Source organism: Rissa tridactyla, chromosome 1 (genome assembly GCF_028500815.1).
Source record: "Rissa tridactyla isolate bRisTri1 chromosome 1, bRisTri1.patW.cur.20221130, whole genome shotgun sequence".
Lineage (NCBI taxonomy): Eukaryota > Metazoa > Chordata > Aves > Charadriiformes > Laridae > Rissa > Rissa tridactyla.
The window spans coordinates 88817223-88834895 of NC_071466.1; the positions used below are offsets into that span (position 1 = coordinate 88817223).

At 41.0% G+C, this 17673-nt stretch overlaps 1 protein-coding gene across 5 annotated transcripts in view; it reads right to left on the reverse strand.

Annotated features, from left to right (window-relative positions):
* Positions 1-17673, reverse strand: part of SMPX (small muscle protein X-linked) — a 41593-nt gene that overhangs the window by 16156 nt on the left and 7764 nt on the right. For 4 of the 5 annotated variants that reach the window (XM_054181886.1, XM_054181875.1, XM_054181898.1 and 1 more), the window contains exons 3-4: positions 16567-16656; positions 12503-12656 (exon numbers count right to left, since the gene is read on the reverse strand). In XM_054181886.1, the coding sequence (XP_054037861.1) occupies positions 12516-12656; positions 16567-16656 (231 nt within the window). In that variant the 3' untranslated portion in view covers positions 12503-12515. Of the gene's footprint in view, positions 1-12502; positions 12657-16566; positions 16657-17673 lie in introns of those variants that run through there. The other variant, XM_054181866.1, reaches the window with a different exon arrangement.

Consider the following 17673-nt stretch of genomic DNA (forward strand, 5'->3'; position numbering starts at 1 on the left):
TATAACTCTGGCATGTGCAATAAAAAGAGTGGGCCCGAGACAATGGTTACATCTCTGCAAATATAGTCAGAGAAGAGATGGAAGCTGGCTATGGTTTTATTTTCAAAATATTCAAATCAGGACAAAGATGTCTCTCTGCACTTTGAGAACACTTTTTCTGAAATGCTTAGCACTTCATATGAAGCAAAATACATTGAAAAAATACAGCAAACAGGAGGAAAAGGAAGGATGGTAAGAAAGTGGTTGCTAACTGTCAAAACCCAGCATAGTCTTTCCCTAACCCACATTCTCTGCAGCCTCTTCTGAATATTTAACCCTCTTCTCCTGGATTTCATGGCCTCCTTGCCATGGAAAAGTGTCTTAATCATCTCAGGAAATTTGACAGCCGTCTTGTCCATAACCCAGAGGATCTCTTCAGAGATGGATAAGCATGAAGTCAAGACATCACACTCAGGCTGCTCATTTAATTTGACATGTAACTGACTGTATTAGAAAACTATGTATCCTGACATCTGCTCCACGCAGGATATGCTTATCACATATCTTGCTCCTTCAAAGCTACCGCAGGTAGCGTGGTAATTGTCTCTGCTTTGGAAAGTTTATTGTCGAGTCGTTTAATAGTTGATACATACAGCTACAGTACACATGAAGTTCTTTCACATCAGTAAGCACTATATATATGTTGTGTTTATAGGGTTTTGCCATTTACTGGAGCTCCAAATGTAAGCCCTTTTTTTTCCCATGGAATAAATAGATGCATAAGCATAACGAAGGCATTACAGCATGTTGTCTGTACAAAACTGTTCTGCTAATACTTGACTTTGCAATCTGTGGCAGGCGAGCATTTAGAAATGAGGTATTAGGATTGAGTGGTAGATACATGGGGGAACTAAACTTTCCCTTGATACCCTGTTTCACGACACAAAATTGGTTTTTGATTAAACAAACCAAAAAGAAATAAAAAGTATATATTCCACAGAGAAACGGGGAAAAGGTGAAAGGAATCACCTGCTGGTAAAAAACATGTATCCAATACCAATTACTTTGGTTGTGAATTTGCACCACCATCCTGATCTACAGTTTCTGCGGAAAAGATTTGTTTTACTCAGCTCGGCAGAAGGGCCCTTCTCAGAATGTACATGTAGCAGTTCCTGCTGGAGCACTCGCACAGCTGTATCAGTACGAGTCCTGGATCTGACTGCCGAGGGACACAGAGGCCCATTCACTCTTAACAATGAACAATACGCAATTTGCATATTCACATTTGGAGTGGGATTTTGAGAAGCACTTAAGCGATTTAGGAGCATGGTTCCCACTGAGTGGCAATGGGATTGTGCTCCTTAGTGCTGGGCGACAGAGTCCCAGGGATTTAGACGCCTAAAGTGCAAACGGGACATAGATGCTTAACTCCAAAACCGTGGTCCAACTACACCGTAACCTCAAGCTGTGCTCATCCCCATCTACAAATACTGCTCAGCTGAGTACCAGGGGGACATAGAACCCTGAGGAGCACCCAGAAACTCAGTGGGTTCCCACAGAGACCTTCCTCCTCAACACCTACCTAATTGCATCAGGCTTCGTGCAAAATCACAGCAGCAGCTACCCTGGTTTCTTTTAAAGCACAGCTTGAGGAAACTGTTGCCACACAAATTAGCCTTTAGACAAGGTACACAGCAATCCACCGGCTAAGGCACATGGAAGCGGGTTTCCCTCCTGCCAGCTGAGCTGCACATTGCTAAGCTGCCGTCAGGCTCACTTGTCTACAGATTAATTTTAATTCATTTCTGCACAGCAGCCTAGCTTTAGCTCAAAGTCTAGGCAGCGTCCCCCCTGCCAAGGCAGTCTGCAGTCTCCAGGGAGGCAAGAAATGTGAATTTTAATCCCTTTGAGGAGAAGAAGGAATTGACCTGCGTTATTCATGCATCCTGGCTGGGTATGTGTGATAATCGCTGAGCCAAGGCAGAAGGGAGGGGCCACCAGCATGTTCCTTCTCTTGCATGTTTTCAAATTGTTCTTCTTGTTTTTAAAAAAAGTAGTCAGGTGCAAATCTGGAGGAAACGGTTCACAGTGTAAATCCAGTGTGAGGGGAAATGGCTCCTGGCTCTACTCAGGACACTGATGAAGCCACAGAGAAGACAACCTGATTGCTTTAATTCTTTTCTATTAGATGTATCTAAACAGCTCTCCACACAAGCTTTACAATGCTGCTTGCAGAAGTGGCTCAAGATTTCTTAACAGTGTACGGAGCGCCATCTTCCTGAGATGGCAGAAGAGTGAGTTTCTGCAGGGCAGAAGGTTTCTGAATGGACCTGTGTGATCAGAGACACTGGGGACTATGGGTGACACAGGGGTCTCCACCTCCCTTTCTTCTCTCTGTAACCTTGTATGTCTCCATACAGCCAGTTTCCTCTTGGAAGGGTCCAGGACTTGTCCCTGAGCAACACTAGTGCACGCTGGCAGGGGAAGACAACACTGACCTTCATCCGGGCCTTGAGACACAGCAATCAAGGTCATAGGCTCTGGCCACCTATTCTCCACTCCTGTCTGCCTACCCCCAGAGTCTGGGGCACTTTATCTCCCCTCTTAAAAGGTGATGCCAGCCAGCCAGTAGGTGTTTAACAGAAGGAAGAGTCCAGGCAGTTGTATCCACTGGTAGATCATGCAAGAGGATCATCTCCATGGTAAAGAAAGACTTTGGGAGACACAGAGCTTGTAGTGCCTCTCTGAGGCAAATGAGTATGACGTGGTGTAATGCATGTTGCTGCCACCCTCCATGTCTACCAGAAACAGCTGCCTGCATCACTCTGCCCAAAATGTATCTCATCCCTGTGCTGTTAATAAAATCCCAGACACTGGTGAGGAACGTGAAGAAACACTCCATTGGCTCAAGGCACTCTAATGCCATTGCACATGATTTTCATACCACGGGCTTGCCTTGATGGAAATGGTTAGATGCCAAAACTCTCACTGCAGGTGGAGTCCCAAGGACTTGACTTTGCTCAAGGGTGGTCAATCTTCTGCTCAAAAATGAGGCCTCTAGCCTCCGGTCAGCACAAGCTTCTCTGGGAGCCAATCTCCAGTCACCTCTATGGCATCTATTAAGGTAAGGCATTGAGGGAGTTGGATCTAATTGCTCTATTTCTCATCCTGCCTTAGTGAAACAGATTTCTTTAATTTCAACCAAACTGCAGATAACTTCACACTTGGACATGTGACCAAATCGTCCCATGACCCAGCAAGCTACTGCTTGTCAGCTGAGCTGTGGTCTTTGGCCAGGTTCAACCTCTTATTCTCTATACATGTGAAGCAGAACATGAACACCTTCACTGAGGTTTCTACTGGTTTGTCAAAGACTTTGAAGCATGCATGTCCTAAACGGTGACTCAGGTGAAGTACCTTGACAGACAACACTTAGCTGCTCCTTAATTAAGCAGCACTGGTTTGCCCCAGAAGTAATTGTTCAAGTATATAATAGCAAATCCATCCCATGCCAGACTTGAGAATAAAAAAAAGAAAAGCATGTATAGAATGGGAAGGACCGCAATACTACATAATTTGGTACTTTTGGAATGAAGGTCTTAAACTAAAAAACAGGGTACATGTGAGATATACTCATCTGAATTCAATTTACTTTCAGCAAAATGGATTGAAAAACTGAAAATATGCCTCTCGTCTTCACAGAGAGAGCTCTTCTTGAATTGAGAACTAAAAGGGAAAAAAATTACATTTTTTTCCAAAATAAACACTTCCATTCAAACCCTGAGGAGACAGACCAAGTCAAGATCAATTCAACTATTTTCAGACAAAAACACAAAACAAAGGAAACTGAGAAATTCAGAAGTAAGACGTCTGAGATCCTTAATTAAATGCTAAATTAAGGTCTGAGATCCTTAATTAATTACAGGAGAGGACATACTCTCTGCTGGTCTCCGACAATCTTTGGGAAGGATACTGCACTCAGGAACAGCATGATTTGCAAACACAGAAACAACCGGAGGTTTGCTTTTCCTTGTATTCTGCCTATCTCAGCTCAAATATTTGGTTTCAAGTCTTTGGATTTGTATTTTCTTCCATTTCAGTACACGCTTTGTGTTGGTTTCATCTTATATATAAAGGCAGCACCTTTCAAAGCCTTGAAACAACACCATCTAGTTATTGTCATCATCCTTCCCTCAGAACAGGAGCAGTTTGGCTTTGGGGGAAGTTTTTTGTTCTTTGACATTTCCTCAGCAAAAGCAATTTTGCCAGACCCCGCTCTCTCCTCCTGCGCACCAGTATTGCTGCTACCACCGCCGTTACAATGCACTAACACGGCAGCGGACGTGGGCCGGTTACCCTGCTTCTCCCGGGCTTCATTTGCTAGAAAGCGGGGCAAGTACGGCCATCACCCGCTTCTTCCCTAAGTGCATTCACGGCCGCAGCTATTGTGTGCTCCAAGATTACGTTTCTGCACCACGAAAGGCTCTCTAAGGCCGTGCAGGAGGAACAGCAATTTTAAGTCGAGGTTGGCTCCGAGGCAACAAACAGGAACAAAGACCCGGGAGAGCTAAAAGCTGAAGGATGCAATTTGGTTTTTATCAGTTGAATGACAGAATTATTAAATTAAAAGCAATGTTATGGCAACTTTACCAAAGTGGGGGGGTAAGTTCTGAGCACCAAGTCTGAGGGGTTTATTCTGCTTTTTCTGAATCCATGTCTGTACATGCGGCTCAGTCATTTGTGGTCAGAAACAAATACAGCCATACTAATATAACCACTAAATGGAGGGAGAGAAAACCAGACTTCGTATTTGTTCCCAAGTTCAAGTAAAGGTTAGTTCAGCTGAGTTTCCTTTCAACCAGCTACACCCTGCAGCAAATCAAGTGTGAAAAATAAAGTATGACCAACACTGAGAGTAAAACCAATATATATTCCTGTAGGAAATGCTTATTTATCCCGTGCAGTTTGTTCTGTTAGTGCATGGAAATACAGTGTATTTGAGACTGCTGCCGCAAGTCAAAGGGGAATTAGCAGGTTAAAACAGGAGCAGACAGGGACAGCAAAAGCCAGTAACATAGAATCATAGAATCATAGAAGCATAGGGTTGGAAGGGACCTCTGGAGATCATCTAGCCCAACCCCCCTGCCAGAGCAGGGTCACCTACAGCAGGTTGCACAGGAACGCGTCCAGGCGGGTTTTGAATGTCTCCAGAGTTGGAGATCTGCAGCATAATATGTCCTCGGTAGTGTTGCTGACTGGGGCAACAGATGTTGGGATCACCGTAATTGTGGGCTCTGCCTATATATGACGTTCTACCTATATACCATGAGCTCTACCATTATACAATGCTATTTATTCTCAGAAGGACTTTGCAACCGAGTGTGGAATAGAGGCAGCCTTGGCACTAAAAAGAGCTACGCTTTTCAAAACAAGGCAGATGAGGAACAATTAGGTGGCTGAAGCAGGCCTCGTCCTAAGTACAGAGTAGGGCTCCTGTCACTTGCAGATGGCCTGCTCCCAGACCGGGATCACAAAGCTCGTGCAATAGCAAGCTGTCTCTGCAGGAGATGACAAAGTACAGTGATGCAGTAATTTATGTGGTTCTTGAGCACAAGGCTGTGAAAACATAATTAGGTAGTCTTTTATCAAATGAAACGAATAAAAACTATAAAACAAAATGATGAGGCACTAAATTTAGAAGAGAATTCATTTGATTATCACATCAGAGCTGTGATATTTCAGATCATACTGTCAGCTTAATTGGCTACAATTTATGTAGATTTGATAAAACTATCTGAGCTGTTAATAACGTAGGAAGTTGCACTTCACGCATTGAAAAGCGGTTAGCTTTTTTACTGTGATGTAGGCACTTGAAAACCTTTGTGCTGAACACGTTTTGAACTGCACAAGGTTAGAGAGACAGGAATTACTTATTATTTTGGGTTCCTGATGACGCCTGCCATTACAGCGTCTGATGCTGCAGGCGCACCTCAGGCTGGCGGGACAGTTCCCAGGTACAGAGGAACAGCATCGCTCTCATCTCACTCCTAACCCTTTAATAGTGGTCAGTACTATCTCTTTTCCACACTTCAAACGGTTCCTAATGTCGGGGGTTCCCTGGTTACCGGGGTTTATATGCACGTGCCTTGGGGTAAGAGCCATTTAAATCACAGGACCTTCTCTAAATACCAGGATCTGTTCACACAGTAAACAACTGAAGTTTTAGAGATTCCTGATATCCTATTCTGGGATTTCCAAGAGGAATACATTCCAGTGGTACTTATTGTTTAATGCTGCAGTTCATACATACTACCTCTTAATACATATAACAGAGATAAGCAAGAAAAAGCCTGCTGACTGTATCCCATCTTCACACTTCACCGATCCCTCCACAGCTGTTATCTTCAGGAGGCCTTCTGCCTTTCTGAGCTTCATTTGAGGGAAACCACCCCAGAAATTACATCCAACAGAGGGAATTGACTAAAAAGTTTAGTCCTTACAAAATTCTGACATGAACAGCATGGATGGGAACATAGGGGTTTCTATATAAAAGACTCTGACAATAAAAGTTCAGAACCAAGTAATCAACAGAGTGATCACAGGAAAACAGTTATTGAATAGCAGAGAGTCTTTATCTTTTAAGAAAAAAAAAAGGAGAATTTTCATCTTTCAAAGAAAATACATGAAACTTTCTCCCAGAAACTGTCAGTTCTCACTCAGGATTGGGGCAAAGATTTTTGGGACCAAATTGCTAGTGTCAGAAGTATTTTATTACTATAAGGGCATTAATATTTCAAAGTGACAGAAAATTCTTCTGTCTGTGTGTAGAGGTCTGTTCTTCTCTACGTGTCTGCAAACTGTCTTGACTATGGCAAAGGTAGAGGAGTAAATAACATGCTCATGTTCTAAAAATTAGTAGAGAGTTCTTGGAGTTATTACTTTGTGCTTGCCTCTTCCAGCAATATAAACGCTCTGCTTGAAGACACAGTTTGGAAACAAAATACTTTTTTTTTTTCATAATTTATATTTTGAAAAAATACAAGAATTTTGCTTCGGAGAAAAATGCTTTTTGATTTTTCAGTGTTTGTTTTGAAGTTATTAGAGGCAGTTTTCAAAACCCCCAAAACCAATCTTTTCCTAACTAGTTTACGTAAAATGATTTGTTGTTTGTAAGGATATGCCCTGGTGTTTACTCAGTAAAATCAACCTCCTAACGCATACCTTCAAGTTTTTTTAGGCATCTAGAAGGCAGAGTCTCTCCAATTTGCTTTCCTCCTCACTTCCACCATTCAACAAGAGAAGGAGAAGAAAATCTCTCCTTGACTTGGAAAGGCCTGAGGAATGGTGTGCTGGGGGCTTACCACAGCATTTCCTCAGTGGTGGAGAAGAGACTCAGTTCACGATGGACAGCTGCAGGCCATGTTAGAGCCAATGAACTAAATTTTTACTTCTGAACACAGAAACTCTGGGAACAAAAACATTAATAACTTTTTTCGCCCAAGGAGAAAATATGATTCCAAAGGTTCCTCTAATATTAAATTATGCCCTGGGGATTCCAGTTTTCTCTTTGAAAAGAAATTTCTAACTCTTCTGTTTTAAAGTCTGAAAGCATGCCATAAGTAGACTCACAAAACCTGGAAGGCAAACCAAAAGAACCTTAAACGTGCTGTTAAGAAATCCTAAACACCTTCAACTACCTAGTTTCTTAGGACAATTTCACAAACAGAAGTGACCTGGTAAAATTGATGGCTGGCCATAAAATCCCCAAGTGCTACTAACTGGGGAACTCTGAACCAGAGACGGCAGGATGGTAGGAAACCAAGGATAGGAAACCACAAGAAGTACTTTGAAATGAACACAGGCCAAACAGTGAATGGGTCTGGGGGTGGCCTGTCACTGAGCAGCACTGAAAAGAGCCTGTCTCCATCCTCTTTGCACCCTCCCTTCAGGTACTGACACATTGATGAGTTCCCCCTTGCGCCATCTTTGACTTTTTCAGAAGGGTCCTGCAGAAATGTTTGCAGCCCATGCTCCTTCTTCACCCTGTTGTTCCCATTACAGCTAAGGAGACTTGAGCTCTTGACCTACCTTGGCATCCTCTGGATGTAAAATTCCTTTCTTTCATATGAGGGCTTCTTGGGCTTAACCAAACAAACACATTTTCTTAAAACTGGGGGGGCTGTTTGAAGAGCTCACAGCATGTCAGAGTCCCTCTACTAGCAAGGCACGGGATGTGTTTGCTGGACAAAATGGCAATAACTCTGCTTGCTACTCTACATCAGTGTAACTGCATCCCCCTGGTCCAGGGCAGCACAGCGGTAAGACACAACCATTGAACAGTGTGTCAGAGCAGTGACATCGAGAGATGTAGACAGGTACTGTCAACTGAGATGCAGCTTAAGAGCAGTCTATAGCATGAAACTATAATTAAAATCTGCAGTACTCAGTGGACAAAGTTATAATGTGTATTTTTAGACCAGGGTAACTGACATTTTTTTGTAAATAATTAATAGCAACACCAAGGAACACCTTGTAAGTAGGGATATAAGAGTTCTCTTCCCTAAGGGACTACTTTTTTTTTCACTTCCTCTCTCTTTCTTCCCCAAGTGATGTCAATCTCAGAGACTGCTCTACTGATAAGATTTCTCATTTTTTTGTGAGGCAGAATTCCTAATATGTTATAGAAGAGGTAATGCAGCAAGTAATACAAATCCTAAGCTGCCCTCATAAGCTTTTGCCAGCTGTTTAATCTTCTGCCCTCAAAACACAACTGCCTTGCTTCTGTAACCTGACAGGAGAACTACCACTCAGCTTCTGCAACTAAACCACCCTCCCTACTAGAGTTCCAAGTAAAGACAACATATTATCCACAGGTACCAGTGGCATGGTTTCTCACACCTTAAACAAGATAGGAACCGCCCCGGTATGGTTCAGCAACCTTCTCTGACCAAATTCTGAGTGGAACTGCAATGGGGATCCTGACAGGCACTGTTCTCCAAACACGACCAGAATGCAGTGCCAGGGGTGCTGCCCATATGTTCACAACAGACTTTTTTTGTAACTTCAAGGCAGTTAAATTTCTCTTTTTGCCTTTTCAGAAGTTCCTTCCTTAAGTATGAAAGTCTCCTTCAAGAGGAAAGGACTAGACCACTCTAGCTGAAGGTTTAGGTCCTTCAAACGGGAGGTCCAGCATTCAGACTCCACGGCCCTTCGTGGCACATTGTAAAAAGTCTTGTTACACAAACCCCTACACTTTGGGACACAAAACGCGAAGGGGTACAGAACGAAGAAAGAACCCAAACATGATTTACAGCAGTAACTGGTTGCAATTATATATGTTCTCAGGTGAAATGCCAGTTTGTGCTCAGGCATGTTTTCAGGTACAATCACCATACTAGATACCACATGAGATATCACGACAGTCAGCAATAAATCTCAGGAGGCTCCATTTGTCACAAATTGAATGCTTCCTACTATTAGTTATTCAATAGAACATATGTTTAGCTGATTAGCCTGTGCTATTTTATTACTATTTTACTTTGCATATGTTTTGCTCTTGTGGAGGAAGAAATGTACACATGTGAAGGGAGCAGCAAAAAAAAAAAAATTGTAGATGAAGAAAAGGAAAATGAATATACAACTCATGTTGTATATTAAAACTAGCTGTCTCAAACACATCATCTGCAGGCCTGTGGAAGAAAAAAATTCTTTACGACACAGAAGAGTATGCTAATTAGTTAATTATAGGTGATAGACCAGCAGCAGGGGATGACTACAGGAATATCTTAACTGATAAGCACTTTATGACCTTCAGTGGATCCAGCTTCATGACATCTTACTAATTATATCCCTCCCACAAACTGTTAGACTCACAACTATGACCTTAGCAAGTCGATTCATGTTTCCTGATTTGGTGAAAGAGCAAGACCAAAGATATTTAACAGAAGTTACTCTAAAGCGCAAATTACGTAGGAATGGGTTTGTAAATAATGAACCAACGTACTGTTTTGCAGGTTTCTTATTTTTGCTGATGGTTTTGCACTCTGTAAAACCAAGCATGAAAACTTGGATCAAAATTAAAACAAAATTGGTGATGCTGACTTGCGATTTACTGAAACTATCTGACGAAGAAAGACAATACTAGGAAGAAATGTTAGAAATAATTGTTGTAGCTGTAAAAAAATTGGTATTTTTGACATACTTATGTATATTTTTGATACTTTTATGAGATCATGTTATAGGGTCACAGCATAACGGAAATTATCCAGAGAATTTGCAATTCTTATACCAGTTTCAGAGGGTATTTCCCACAGAGCACCACAAGAAATATAAAAATACTAAGAAAGGGAAATCCCTGAACAGTGGATATCTGAAGAGTTTATTGTACTGATGTGAGAGAGAATTCATTTCCAAACTGTGAAAACCAAAGAACGCACTCATTTATCAGTACACACTCTGCACAGGCATATTCTATTGATCATTCTTTAGAGAGCGTCACATCCAAAGGATGATCAGTAACCCTTTCTTGGAGATGAAGAAAAGTATTAGCCAGATGTGAGCGTGGATTTCTTGCAAATAAAGAAAGTCTTCACTGGCTTGGCATGGTCAGTCATAAAACAATTCACTGATTATATCACATTGTATACAAGGCTACAGATCATGCCTAAAACAACTGAAGTGATGACTGACCTCTATAGGGGACAATCCTTGGATTTAGTACCATTCAAGGCTGCTGGACGTGGCAAGTGATTGGTTTACACCACAACTTTATGCCGAATTTATGCACACGCTTAGTCCTGCGCTGCAACTCCCAGCCCAAAATCCTAGTCTCCAGTGAGTACTGTCTTCAACGCTTTTAGAAACTAAGTTTTCAGATATGATCTGTGACTGTCCTATCCAAAATCTAGAAATCTGTGTCACTGTCAGAACCTGATAACCAAGACAACATTGAAAGAATGATGGAGATAGAAATGACTTCATAATGACCTCACAGCTTTCAAGATGCCCTTTACTTTGCTGACCTTTCCATAGAAATCTTATCTTTAGAGTGAATCTCTGTGCATACCCTAAATGTTTCTGTCAGACTCTCAGTGAGCTGACTATTAAAAAACTGTCTTAAACGTTGAAAATAGCAATCATCTGAAAATAAATATGGGGTTACGTTTATGCCTAAATATCTCTTACAGAGAAAAAAACTTTTTAAAGCCTCAACATTAAAAATTCATATTTCTCTGGCCACTGCTTTATTGCGATGACTACAATGTTCCATTTTACAAGATGTTAATTTTCCTTTTCCCAAGTTTTCTGAAGAGAAAGACTGTTGTTTCTTTAAAATAACAGGAACATTATGACACAGCAGGGTAAAAACAGGAAAAAAATAAACATTTTTTCCTTCTAAATGACATATTTATGCTGCACATAAAAAATAAGCTAATGTTGCAGTGTGTATTGGGGCAATTCACTCAGAATATATGCCATTTACTTCAAGATTCCTCGTCCATAGCCCTTCTATGTTCACAGAACCCTGATGCACTGCTTTCTGTTTTCTTCTTTATGTTTCGGTGTAGTAAATTCTAGATTGTGTTCTTCTCCTCAGCTTAGCTCCTCTGCCTCTTTTCATGATAAAAAGGACTTGTGTCAATAGGCACAACTGACGATTCAGATGGCTACTATGTGACGCAACTATCTTTTTCTTACCGTACCCTGGGTAGTTTTGTTTTTTTTTTTAAAATCGAAACTTCTTTTTAAAGCTGAAATTTCATCATAATTGCTTGATGCATCTTTACCGACTCAGACTTTTCAAAGAAAATCAGGGGATAATTTCATGGACAAAAATGATCATTAATTTCTTTAGGGCTCAGAATGTAGAACAACAGAGGCTTATTGGCCTTGTTTGAAATTAGATGGAAATAATCCCGAAATCTGCCTTGAAGTGCTGAGTATTTCCTTTTAAATAAAATAAGATGAACTATGAGCTGTGGTGCTGGTCATAGACCAGTGGCTCAAGCCGTAGGTGTCTGGTGCTGCCTCAGTGCCTGAGGGTCCCCGCCTGGTCTCCAGCTGCCGCTCCTGCGTGGCACAGATCCCCCCAAGCTCCTATATCGTATTTCTGAGCCCTGCACAGATATATAGCAAGTCCTTGGGTGCCACAAGTAGCATTGGGTATGTTTATGCGATCAAATACATGAAGCCATTAGCATATCAGTTTTGAATCACAGATTTTTAAGCTGGCTTCAATACTCCTAATAGCTGAATACGCTTTTTGTTAGGCCAGTTGGTGCGTGCCATATATCATCAGGTATAGTCTCCCACATGCTCCTTGTTTGAAACAACAGAGAATTCCAAGGATTATGAACTTTTCTTCTTATATTTTGAAATACGGAGAGTTACCTTCTTATATTTTGAAATATGGGTGTTACTCCAGGTCCTTTGAAGCAATCAGAAAACCATCTTTTGACACAAGGAGGTTTCTGGATCGGGCTGCTTCTCCTAGAGCCATGCAAAGAACCTCTCTTTTACTCACCTGCTTGTTCCAGCTACTGTTCAGCTTTGGGGACAAATTTCAGCTCGCTCTTTATGTTCTGAATCTCTGACAAGTTGACAGCAGGACCTGGAAGTTTCTTAGCTCCTGGGAGATGTTTCTTGTCTTTCTCCTCTTCTGTTGAAGCAGGAACACTCTGCACAAAAGGATATCAGTGACCTTACTGCTGCAACAGCAATCTCTTGAGCATGAGTGTAAGTCAGTTGTTTGAGGAACAGGGAAGGATGTTTTTATATTAAATACAATCCCAATGGAAATTGGAGCGGGGGAGGGCAGGAAGAGACAGGTTAATTTGTTAGTTGTTGTCTAAAATGTCTAAAAATATTCAGAAAAAAAAATTTAGAAGGTGCTCAGTGCAGAGGAATGTGGTAAATCTTTTGGTATCAAGGAAGAATTTACAGTGTCAGACCATTAGTGGAAAATTAACAGAGTGGAATACTAAAGGCAACTCTCAGGTCCTTCATATTTTAGGGAAAAGAAGCAGAAGCACCATTTTTATCATCTAATTTCTTTCAGAGTCTCACAGTTGCCAGCCAATTGTGGAAGAAAACCATCATGCACTTCTGCAGCTCTGGAGAAGAGCTATGATAGTAGGTTATGGACACCAAAAGCTCCATCCAAACTCAGGTTGAGTTGATGTTTAATTTTTCTTAACCTTAGTTGTAAGACCAGAAGGGTTTTTGTCATTTTATGTTTGAATTAAGGTAGCACCTGACGGCTATTTTGCTGACACTGTAAAAAGACAAGCTAAATAACAGCACTTACACAATTGTGAGCATCTCGGCTAATTTCCCAATGGACTACAGTATTTCAGCCCTTGGTACCTCAGCTGCACTATTGCTCCTAGGTGAGGTAGAGCATGTATTTTAGACAATTTCTATTCTAGACTGAGCAATGTTTTGAAGAAGTAGTTTTCCAGTAGGGAGTTTAAGATTGTTCCAGCCTTTTCCATATTTTATAAAGCTGGCACATAGGGAGAATCATGTAGGTTTAGAGATGAATTCATATTTTACTGCAAATAGTTTCACAATGAAATTATTTTTTCTTTTTTGATTACTCTGTGGATATCCTATTGGTATGGGCTTTTTGGAGTTAATTCATATTTAGATTTATTAGCCACCCTTTTTGGAAAGGTGTATTGACTGTGAAGAGTCAATTATTAATATTTGACTTCATTTTTAAAATTCCAAAGTTATCTGTCAAATATTATTGGCCAATAAACCCCTCCTTCTTCTATTGACTAATGGACTACATGCTAAACAGGAAGCAGACTTTTTGCAATGTCAAGTAGCAAAGAACCAAGGAATTTTAGAAAACTGATATTTTCTTCTTACCTGATCTTTACGAACTTTCTGGTGATCACCAGATATAAGAAAACCAAAGCAACAACTGTATTGCATGGCTTTGTAAACTTGTATCATCTTTTCTCACTTTTTAGGTAATATGCTATTAGTTAATTCAAAATAATACTAATAACATCATACTATTGTTTCTGTTTTGATCATTTAAAATTTCGGTCATTAGTCCAGCCCCAGATACTATATACACTGTCTAATATCTATTTTAATGATCTAACATCCTGGAAGAGTAGCAAAGCACAGCAGGAGAATAAGTAAATCGATACAGAAGGTGTTTGAAGGAATGCACAAAATTGTATCAGTAGTCAAAGATGCCATCAGCTTGTATTGGTGCCTTTGACAGTTTTCTTGTACAGCTAGCTAATCTGAATAATCAGGAAAAACTACCATGCCTCAACCCCCCATAACAGATATGGCGTTAAAAATACTGTTTCAAGCCATGAACAACACCATTCCTTCTTGTAGTACAAACGGTGCAAACTTTTACCATGTTTTGGAGACTTTGCGCTCCATAAATTGATGTTAGCTTCCCATCTAATCTCGGGTGTGTGTTATTTATGACTGCATCCCTCTCTATATCACCCACTCTGTGCAATGCACAGCTGAGATCAGACCTTAGCCTTCAGTTTTATTGAAGTCTGAAGAGTGTCTTAGATATACGACAAGAGTTACCAAATACATGTATGGAAATGCTCTGACTGAAGAAGAGTTATTTTCTGAAATTTCCAACACCTTTTACTTTTGCATGTTAACATGTCTGCTCCATTGACCTTCAAAATACACGTTCCCTTCTGACTCCACCATCCCTTTGAGTAAGACTCGTATTTACCTCATCTCCTTTGCCAAGGCTTTAAAATACAATGGAAATGCTAAGCACTGTTAGCAAAAGCTGTATTTGTGTAAAGCTTTAGATAAAGAATCACAAGCTGTATTGCAAAACCTGACGAGGTGACAAAGCTGGTAGCATTTTTATTCTATTTCTATTACAAGATCTGTTTCTGTAGTCTACTCCCATTGCTTTGGTGGCTACAAAACCAGGGCCAAGAACTTTCCTTCCATAATGTCTGTTTCATATATAGTATTCACATAACCGAGAAGCAAAGCAATATTCAATTACCCAACCAAATCTAATTATCAGTGCAAGTCATTTATTTTATTTCTTAAATACCACCAGAATTCACACATGCAATATTAGTTTCTGCTTAATAACATGCATTCCTTCACCAATTTAATTACTGCAGAGAGAATACGCTTTCATTTCTCTCCAGGGGAGAAAGCCACAATATGTGTTCAAGGTCACTTTGTATGTTTGGTTTTGTTTTTTTAAAATCTTCTTAAGAAGAGTTAAGTCAAACTGTGTTTGATTTCTTCAGGAAAGTTCTGTGTAAACACAGTGCTATTTATATCAAATATGTTGAAATTCAGAAAGAAATCAGTCAGATTTAGACAGAAAGGGAAGAATTAGCTCTTACACAACTAAACCTGAGCATTTTAAGTACCAATACCAGGTCAGAAGGAGATGATGATTCGTCCAAAACTAACCTGGCTGCTTCTTGTTTGGGGATGAATCAGCAGCGGTGCCCCTGCAGGCCTGGAGAGACGTGGGTACCCACCTCCCTCCTGGTCCTCACGGCTCTGCTCTCTGTGAGGGTGAGACTCCCTCCAGCCACGACGGCTTGGCTTCACCCACAGGGCAGCACGTCCCCCTGGCCGAGTCCTGCCAGCGGCAGCCTGGCTGCATGGTTTGAGCCTTTCCTGCCCTTGGCTCTGGGGAGCATCCCCAGCTCTGGCCCAGCAGGGCCAGTGCTCAGCTGGGGCTTGTAAATCCAAACTAAGCCGGCTGTCCAGGAAGCCATAAGCACACATCCTTACTTGCATTTTTTTCTGGTTTAGAGTATCCCGATACCTTGTTCTCCACTGTTGGTTTTAGTCCTTATTTATTATAAAACTTCATGGTAAATAAGATGCTTTAATATCATCCAGAAATATGATATCTGTGATTAATCGTAACCTTTGTGATCGATGTTGGTTAAGGTATAAATTTGACTTCCTATTCAAAACTCAGTCTTAAATAGCTCCTGTAAAATACAGGCATGCAAACACAGAATTCCATCTAAAATGGAGTATTTTCACCCTATGCCGGTAAACGGGTTCGCAATTTCTGTTTACAATTTGCAAATGTGAAGTCTTCATGTTCAGTTTCTACTTGCTGGTAAATATTCCAAAAAGTGTCAGGTTTGAAAACCTGTTCCAATATTGTTAAGCTGTATCAATAAATCCCTCTGCAGGGCAGCAGGTAGTAGCGGATTCTTCCAAAGCCTCGCTATAACTTTTTCTGCTACATCCCATCAACTCCAGTCTCGATAAATACTGCTGGTGAAATCCTGGCTGGCTTTCCTGACAGCAGATATCATCCTGCTGTTGAAGCAGAGCTACACACCTTTAAAACAGTTTAAATTCCTGTAGGTTCCTTGGCACCAAAACCAGAACAATGTATATATGAAGTGTTCAGTAGGTGGCCAGTTATTTCCATGAATGATCATGGAATCAGCTGTGTATGTTCATCTGTGTTACCTAAGATTGGTACGTAGTGCTATAACTTGACTAAAAGGCTTTCTTCCATCAATGGCAGAGATTCTCTTGGGAGAAAAAAACTAAAAAAAAAACACCACCACCTTTTTTTCTTACCTCCTCCACTTCTTCAGGTGTAAATTCTTTTCTTTTATGAGGGTGGCCTGCACCAGGTCGAAAGGCACCCATTGGGATGTTAATATTAGCCTGTGAGAAGGAAATTATGATGCATATAATAGCGACTGACAAACAGACATGCAGTCAGTAAATGGCAAAACTCTAAAGGGGTGGGACAAGAGTATAGACATTATTGAGGTTTCCGAGCACTTATGCCTTCAATGTATGCATTGTCACACCACTCCCATGGGAAAAAGAAGTGCTTTCATTTCCATTTTAAAGATGGAAAGTGGAAAAACAAAGCTGCCTAGAAAGCTTTTGAAGTTCTGCATTTTAGTCTAATGCTCCCTGATTTCATTGGACTTTAAACAAATCCGTACGAGACGTGTCTTTAGGCACCTGTGTCTGCTTCGACTTGGCCAAGGTCAAACAGAAAGGGAGTGCTAGAATCAGCATTTAAGAGTAAATCACCCAAATCCTACAATAACACCCAAACCACCGGACCACTGTCCCTCTCCCAGTGACACCAGTTCTCATCTCATTCAATCACAGGTAGTTCGGAAGGAAAGCCCGTCCTGAGCCAACTTAAGCCATGAGCAATTCAAACATGATTTTACTGACAAAATTTATCCACAGGTGCCACAAACTGCAAATGCAATGCCTTAGTCCTAGAAATACGACCCTCTAGCCCCCGCTGGGTTTTGTCCAGCCACCCCAGCCCGGTCTGCAGTGGGGGCTGACTGGTCGGAGCAGGCTGAGCCGGCTCCAGTGCCAGAGAGACCGCTAGCCTCCAGCTTTGGCAAACTCCCTGCAGAATGGTACCCATACGACTGCATCAGTCTGATTTTTTTAACTGTGGCCGAAAGCCAGTAGCCATAGCATAAATGGGGCTTACAATAGATACCTTAAAAATAAAGAATTTTGATAAAAGAATAGCAGAAAACATTGCTCAGGAAAGAGCAGCTAAAATGTATCTATTTCCTGATGTGACCCAGCCTGGATTATTTTAAAAGTCAAATGGCATGATCAACTAAATGCACAATTTATACCTATTCTTATCTTGTGATCTCAGAAGAGAAGCTGCTCCCAGGAAATGTCATCAAAATA